At 43.9% G+C, this 8,501-nt stretch overlaps 1 protein-coding gene across 1 annotated transcript; it reads left to right on the forward strand.

Moving 5' to 3' along the window:
• Positions 1-726: 726 nt before the first annotated feature.
• LOC121803981 lies at positions 727-1,380 on the forward strand. Its single transcript, XM_042203544.1, has one exon. It carries the CDS (start codon positions 727-729, stop codon positions 1,378-1,380), a length of 654 nt encoding a protein of 217 aa, XP_042059478.1.
• Positions 1,381-8,501: the final 7,121 nt, after the last annotated feature.

Raw genomic sequence — 8,501 nt, forward strand, 5'->3', positions numbered from 1 at the left:
TACCACCGTCGGCGGAAGAGGAGGAAGACAAGATAGTATGGAAGGACAAACATATGGTCGAGGTTGGACCCGTGACAGGAGGTGAAGCCGGAGCACCAGTAGGAATGGTTCCGGGCTTCGAGGACGATTATGTGTGGGATTCCATGGAGGATGACGAAGACCTCCGTTTGCTTAACGAGTATCACGAAGAGGAGGATTCGGAAGAAGAAGAGGACTCGGAAGAAGAAGAGGACCCCGAAGAGGAAGAAAATAACGATAGATAGTTCGATGGTTGTTTCTGTCTTAAGTTGTTAGAAACAAGTAGAAGTAGTACCCCTTTTGCTTTTGATCTTGAACGAATGTTTTGTTTCCCTTTCCAAGCTTCTATAAAAGTTCCACGTTTTGTTTGACTTCGCGCACTTGTGGTTTATCGTTTCGTACACGTGAATGAATGCAAGGAAGCATTGTTTAGATAACAACGAATACTAAAAACGATGCTAACTTGTGTTTTAGATCAAGATGCCACCGTGACGTAGACGTGGCCCACGAGTAGGGGGAAATGAAGAGGAATGGTCTGAGGGAAGTGTTGGGAATCAACCCCCGCCTCCACCACCACCCCTACCGCAACCTCAAGATAAGGAATACATCAAGACCTTCCGAAAGGAAAACCCCCCAAAGTTTGATGGGTTGGGAGAGCCACAAAAGGCAGAGGCCTGGATACGCGACATCAAGCGTATTTTTGAGTATATGGTGTGCACTGATAAGGAGCGTCTGGCATGCGTGACTTATCAATTGACTGGGCCTGCTGATCATTGGTGGGAAACTAGGCGAAGGACAATGGACCCCGCCCACCGAGAGGCATTGACATGGGACGAGTTCAAGGAGGAGGTGTATAATAAGTACGTCCCCATGAGCTACAGACGAGCTAAGACAGTAGAGTTCCATACCTTGAAACAGGGAAACATGACGGTGACAGAGTATGACCGTGCACTTTGTAAGATGACCCGCTATGCACCCGAGTTTGTGGACACGGATAAGAAGATGGCCGCGAAGTTTTACTCTGGCCTTAGAACCAAGATAAGAGTAGCCGTGGCTAACTGCCAAGGAATTTCTTACTCCGAGATTTTGAGGTGCGCCTTAGATGAGGAAGAGGCACTGCCTAAGAACGAGAGGGTGGCAAATCCTACACTACCCGCACCACAATCGAACTATATAGACAAGAGGAAGTGGGAAGGCAACCGAGCCCCTTTTGACAACAAGCGACACCATTCCACTCTCCGCCACCCACAGAACTATGGCCGACAAGTCGTGCCACAACAGAGAGGAAATCAACAGAGGGCACCTTACTGCAACCGGTGCTCCAAGTTTCATGTTGGGGAGTACAGAGTCGGAGGAATTTGATGCTTCGCTTGTGGTGGAAACGGACACATGTCTCGAGAGTGTCCGAACAATAATGGAGGAATGAGGAATGGACAAGGACAGAGGCAACCGCAACAACCACAACCGATCCGACAAGTGGCCCTACAACAGGCAAGGACATATGCTTTGGGAGGAAATCAAGGGCAGGAGCAGCAAGCCAACAAGGGCAAAGATAACTTGGCAGGTATGGGCAAGCTCCAGCAACTAGCTATTATCGTGCTATTTGATACGGGTGCTTCGCACTCTTTTATTTCGATGTCATGTGTGAATGCCTTAGAACTCTCTACTGCTAAACGTGATTTGGGTTTGAGTGTGTCTTCACCTGTTGGAGGTCTGATTGATATTTCGCAAACTTGCTCAAACGTAGAGTTTGTTTTAGGAGAGTTAGGAGTAGTAGCTCGACTTTTGCACGTTATGCCTTTGGAGAACGTTGATATAACTTTGGGAATGGATTGGCTTTCCGAGAATCACGCGACGATCCACTGCAAAGAGAGACAGATTTCTTTCCAAGCCCCTGGCAACGAGCCGACTATCTTGTATGGGATTTCTTTGAACCGACGAACCTCCATAATCTCTGCTTTACAGGCAAACCACGATGATCAGAAAAGGGCATCCGGCGTATCTTGTGTACTTAAATGGAAAAGAGAAGAAGGACTTGAAGGTGGAAGACGTGGCCATAGTACGTGACTTTCCCCGATGAATTTCCTGAAACTTTGCCTGGACCGCCGCCTGACAGGCAAGTGGAGTTTACCATCGATTTGGAACCTAGATCTGTGCCAGTATCGAAAGCACCTTACCAAATGGCCCCTAAGGAGTTAGCTGAATTGAAGATTCAGTTGCAAGAACTGCTAGATTTGGGATTCATTTACCTAGTGTGTCACCGCGGGGAGCGCCTGTGTTGTTCGTTAAGACGAAGGATGGTACGATAAGGATGTGCATCGACTATCGTGAGCTCAACAAGTTGACCTTGAAGAATAAGTACCCACTGCCAAGAATCTATGACTTATTTGACCAACTTCGAGGAGCTGGCGTATTTTCAAAGATGGACTTGAGGTCGGGATACCATCAACTAAATATCCGATGAGAGGATGTGCCTAAGACTGCTTTTCGCATTCGTTATTGCCATTATGAGTTTGTCGTGATGCCATTTGGACTGACTAACGCCCCGGCAGTTTTCATGGACTTGATGAACCGAGTTTTCCACGAGTATCTCGATAAGTTTGTGTTAGTTTTCATCGACGATGTGTTGGTATACTCGAAGAACGAGGAGGAGCATGGATGGCACCTGCGAACAGTGTTGGAAACGTTGCGGAAGGAAAAGTTATATGCCAAGTTTAGTAAGTGTGAGTTCTGGTTGAATAGAGTGAACTTTCTTGGTCATATCGTGACGGCAAATGGAATTCAAGTGGACCCAGCAAAGGTCGAGGCTGTGCAAAATTAGAAGTCGCCGAAAACGCCGAGTGAAATCCACAGTTTCTTGGGATTGGAGGGATACTACCGACGTTTCATCGAGGGATTCTCTAAGATCGCGAGACCGATGACGCAACTGTTTAAGGAAGGAATCAAGGTAGTTTGGACGCAGGAATGCGAGGTGAGTTTCCAACTGTTGAAAGAGAAATTGACTACATCACCTGTCCTAGCAGTACCAGAACCCGACAAGGACATCGCCGTGTATACTGACGCGTCGAAAGTGGGACTAGGATGCGTGTTGATGCAAGATGGGAAGGTGATAGCATATGCTTCCCGACAATTGAGGCTGAATAAGCTGAACTTTCCGACTCATGATTTAGAGCTAGCAAAAGTAGTGCACGCACTAAAGATTTAGAGACATCATCTCTATGGAGTGCGAGTGAGATTTTTACGGACCATAAGAGTCTCAAGTACTTCTTCGAGCATAAAGAGTTGAACATGCGACACCGATGTTGGCTAGAGATCGTGAAGGATTATGATTGCGGTATTTACTATCACTCGGGTAGGACGAACGTGGTAGCCGATGCTTTGAGTAGGAAGAACCAACCGCAACTGGCTTCTTTTCTAACTCAAGAGAAAGCATTGATCCGTGAGTTCGATAGGATGCAATTAGAGATAGTGAAAGCACCCGAGACAGTAGGGGGAAGAATAGCGACGCAAGTAATTGAGCCAGACTTAAGAACCAAGATCATAGAAGCTCAACGACGTGATGAGAAGTTGGAAGAGACACGTGCGAAGGTGAGAACCGAGTAGCATGACCACTTTCGTGAGGAGGCGGATAATGCTCTGACATTCGTTGGGCGATTGTGTGTGCCGAATGATGAGGCGCTTAAAGATGAGATTTTGAGTGAGGCACACGACACGCCTTACACTGCTCACCCTGGAAGCACGAAGATGTATCGAGACCTGAAGCAACATTTTTGGTGGAATGGAATGAAAGGTGATGTAGCATCGTTTGTGGAACGATGTCTAGCATGTCAACAAGTGAAGGCCTTACACCAATGACCATATGGGAAATTGCAACCGCTCGAAATTCTCAAATGGAAGTGGGAGCATTTAGCCATGGACTTCGTGACGGGTTTACCAAAGTCACAAAAGGGGAACACTATGATTTGGGTGATTATTGATCGACTCACTAAAAGCGTGCACTTCTTACCGGTTAGAATCACCTATGGATCGGACAAGTTAGCTAAGCTCTACGTGAGTGAGATTGCACATTTGCATGGTGTGCCAAAGACCATTGTATCTAATCGCGATACGAAGTTCACGTCAAAATTTTGGATGAGTTTGCAACGGAAGCTAGGCACGAAATTGAACTTTAGCACTGAACGATTCGAACACTTGAAGATATGCTGCGAGCCGTTGTCCTAGACCGCAGAGAAAGTTGGGAAATTGTTCTGCCATTAGTAGAATTCTCCTACAAGAATAGCTATCAAGTGACTATCCATATGGCGCTGTATGAAGCCCTGTGTGGCAGAAAGTGTCGATCCCCACTCTACTGGGATGAGGTTGGTGAAAGAAGGATGTTAGGACCCGACGCTATCACTGAAATTGTGCATCAAATCCGTGCGAGGATCAAAGAAGGTCAAGATAGACAGAAGTGGTATGCCGACGTGCGCCGAATGGAAATAAAATTCGGTGTTGGTGACAAAGTCTTCTTGAAAGTATCCCCGACCAGAGGAGTTGTGAGGTTTGGAGTGAAGGGAAAATTGAAACCGCATTTTGTAGGAACGTACGAGATCGTTGATAAAGTAGGTCCTGTAGCGTACCGCTTGGCGTTACCTCCTAGTTTTGGGAATGTGCACAACGTGTTCCATGTGTCACAGTTACGCAAGTACGTATTTGATCCCAAGCATGTGATTCATCAAGAAGAAGTGGTCCTGACTCCCGACATGAGCTACGAGGAGAGACCCAAAGCGATCCTAGATCGAAAGGTGCATGTAACACCCGTACCTTAAGTTTGAAATTAATCTTATGTAACGTAATAATTGATAAAATTATTTCGAAATGCTATGCTTCTTGATAAATGTGATATGGGAAAAATTATGGTTTGTGTGTGGTGTGAAGAGGAATGTGTTTAGGTGTTTTCTTGTTGTGAGGTATGGGAGACACGTTTAAGGTCTCGTTGAAAGGTCGATGATGAAATTGCTACTCTTTAGCAAGACGAATGAATTAAATGGAAAGAAATATATGTTTTATGGATAACGACGTGCGTAAAGCGAGGAACGGTTGAATGGATATTATATTTGGAACAACACCAAATATAAATTATGTACGATTTCTCGTACTTTAATTTTTGGTTATGAAGAACGAGATAACAAAATTTAATTAAGGCCCGTGAATTTTTATTAACGAAGGAAAATACGAAAAATATAAAAATGTATGAATTTATTTTGGTTTTTCCAAAATAAATTTGAAGACTAAATACAAGATAATTTAAATCTAATCACTCTTTAAATCCATCAAGTGGTTTTTTTTTACTTGGGCTTGTAATTTATTTGATGATTTTGGCCCAATTGAAATTAAATCATGGAAGACCAGGTATGGATTTTTAATTAGCTGAGCCCAAATTAATTCTTCCCCCCCCACGTCGACGGTTTCCCCTCTTCACCCCCATTCTCGGCGGTTTCTTCCTCTTCAAGGGGGAGACTCGTCTCTATTCCACCTCTCCACTTCCCTCATCAATACCTACACCCTCCTCAAACCCCTCTAACCCACTCACCACTTTCACTTGGCAAAAAAAAAAAGAAGAGAGAAGAGAGAATAAGGAGAAGCGGCGAGAAGTGCCGAGAGAGAAAGAGGAAGCTTGAGCCACCACCTTGTGTTCTTCTACCATTTTCAACCATCTTGGAGGTATAATTATTTTCCACCCTCAAAGCATGAGACGTTTACTAGCTTTGCGTACATGATATATATCCTTGTTCCATAGCTTTTCTTCCATAATCAAATTAAGTAGAAACCGACGTAGAACCAACTGAACGATCGCCGTACGTAGCCGAAGCTTAGAAAGAACTTAGCTTTATGTTAATATCACGTGTTGCGAGTCTTTGCGGAGTGTTTCCGGGCGGGTTCGGAATGGTTTCGGGGGAGGAAAAACCGTCGCCGGCGATGGGCAGCGGCGGACAGCCGTGCTCGACGCTCCGGGGCGGGCGACGGCTTCCGACGGCAGTAGCTTTTCCCCGTCCCCGCCGTGGCAGCGGCCCGGTGAAGCAGCAGCGGCAACGCGGCGGCGGTAGCGTGACGGCGAAACTAGGTTGATGGCGAACCAGCGATGGCGACGACCGAGGACGTCAACTCCTCGACGACAGCGCAGAGGCGACGACCCGTCGACGGCGTCGAGCCGGAGAGAAGACGACGGCAGTGTGCCTTCGTCGTGCGGTGGCGGACGACAGGAATAAAAAAAAAAGAAAACGGGGAGAGAGAAAGAAGATGTGAGGAGAGAGAGAGAAGTGGGGAAGGAGATAGAGTTTTGGGCCTTGTTTTAAATCTTTTAGTTTGGGCTTTTAATTTCTTTTTGTTGGAAATTTGTTGGGGCTTTCTAATTAATTTTGAGGATAAAGTGGCTAAGAAATTTAACCCCGGGTCGGTAATTGAGAGTTTAATCTGAGGAAATATTTAATTAAATCCCGGAAGACTTTTGGAAGAATGAATAATTTACCTAAGTATGAAATAATACTTTCTTTTTGTTGTTCAACGGTAAATAATTACGGAAATTTAAGTATGCGCTTAAATAATTTTAGAAATTATTTTCGACGTTATGGAAAATACGAGGAGCCAACGGAGGAAAGAATGAGCGTAAGCGGCTGACCGGCGTCGCACGCGACGCCTTGGGCGGCCGCCGAATAATTGAAAATGCATGAAAACCGAGAAAAAGGGAATAAAAGACTTTAATTAGAGTGCATGCATTCTAAATGTTTTAGTTGTTGAGATTGATGTGTACTTTAATTGTTTTTTCGAAAAGGTGGTTCGCACGCTCGTTAAAGTCGGATCGAGAAGTTATAAAAGGAAATTTCTAAGCTGTTGAGGTGGGCTTTATTCTTTAACGTTTATTTTAAATCAATATGTTTCCGGTGTTATAAGGATGTTTCTATAAGTATGTCATGCCGTGTTTATGTTTTGAAACTGCCTATCTATTTGTCTACTAGAATAAAATTCTACTAGACTTTGATGGTTAACGAATTCGGGTCTAACTAGGGTCTACGCCCTACTTAGACTAGTGCACTGATGGGGATCGTGAGCCGTCCCCTAGGTCGGCCGGTCCAGTGATCGAGATTGTGGCCACAGTCTCGTTTCACATGATGGTTCAGATATGGTATATGACGGAGGATGATGTTAGTCCGCGCGGACACTGTTTTATGGAAATGAATTTTTTGTGCTTCTCGGTTCTTTTCCAAGTAAAACCCGGGATTCACACGATGATGGCTTGACATATCTTAATGATGAATGTTTTTGGGCGTGAGTTCACTGGGTGCATCAAGTACTCAGCCCCTGCATATGTCTTCCCTATGTGCAGGTTGAGCGAGGTCGGGAGGCGGAGGATGTTGAGCGATGATCCAAGAACGTATTAGGTCACTGCTCCGGTTACTATTATGTCTCCATACATAGTAGTAGCTAAACTCTCAAAATTGCTTCCGCTACTCAATGGTTTCAGAATTTCTGTTATTTCCTTTGAACTGTTGAACTCTGTTATTTTCCTTATTATCGAACTCTGTTATCTTTCATTTTGTAAACTTTGGGATTGAAACGTTAGTTAACTTGAATGGCATTTCGCCTTTGACTGTTAAATTGTATTGCCTTGAACTGTTTGATTGTTTCCCCCTTCTTCCCCGCTCCTTAGTTCCCCCACTAGTCACGATTTCCCGTGCTTCCTATCCTTAGGAAGTGCGGCCGTGACAGTGCAAGAGTTGCGAAACAAGTCAATAGCATCCGTGAAAGTGTTGTGGAAACACCATAGTCCTGAGGAAGCCACGTGGGAGTTAGAAGATAGGATGAAAGAGAAGTACCCCGAATTGTTTATGTGAGACGAACAAATTTCGGGACGAAATTTCTGTTAAGAAGGGAAGGATGTAGCATCCCGAAAAGTGCAACTTTTGTTTCCTTTAATGTGGTTGTCGATTTGGAATTTCATTCATGGAATTTAATTTCTCTGTGTTTGAGTTAACGGTGTGAGTTTTAATAGTTGTGAGTTATGTGGAATAATGTACTATATTTTCCAATGTGGGAAATTAATTAAATGGGATCATGCATTTTGTTCTAGCCATTTTATTTGGAATTTTCGGCCCCTTCAAATTATTGGAATTAATATTTTCTTTTTTTGGATTTAATTATTTGTCTTAGGATATTTATCCAAATTAAATCCAAACCAAATTATCCCTAATTTAGTCTACATGATTTTCCACCCTTAGCCTATTCCTTGGAGATTTTCAAAAATCCCCTATTAATTAGGATGATGAATTATTTTTGTAGATTTAATTGGTACCTTGTTTAATTTCCTCTTGAATTTAAAATCTAGTTAAATCTAACCATATTTTGTCAAATCACTCCATATCCGATTTTAATTAGAATTTGACTCTTCCCTTCTTTAAGGCATATAATTTTCGCCCCATATACCGATAAATTTCCTTGGGGAATTA

This window comes from Salvia splendens, chromosome 5 (assembly GCF_004379255.2).
Source record: "Salvia splendens isolate huo1 chromosome 5, SspV2, whole genome shotgun sequence".
Classification (NCBI taxonomy): Eukaryota; Viridiplantae; Streptophyta; class Magnoliopsida; order Lamiales; family Lamiaceae; genus Salvia; species Salvia splendens.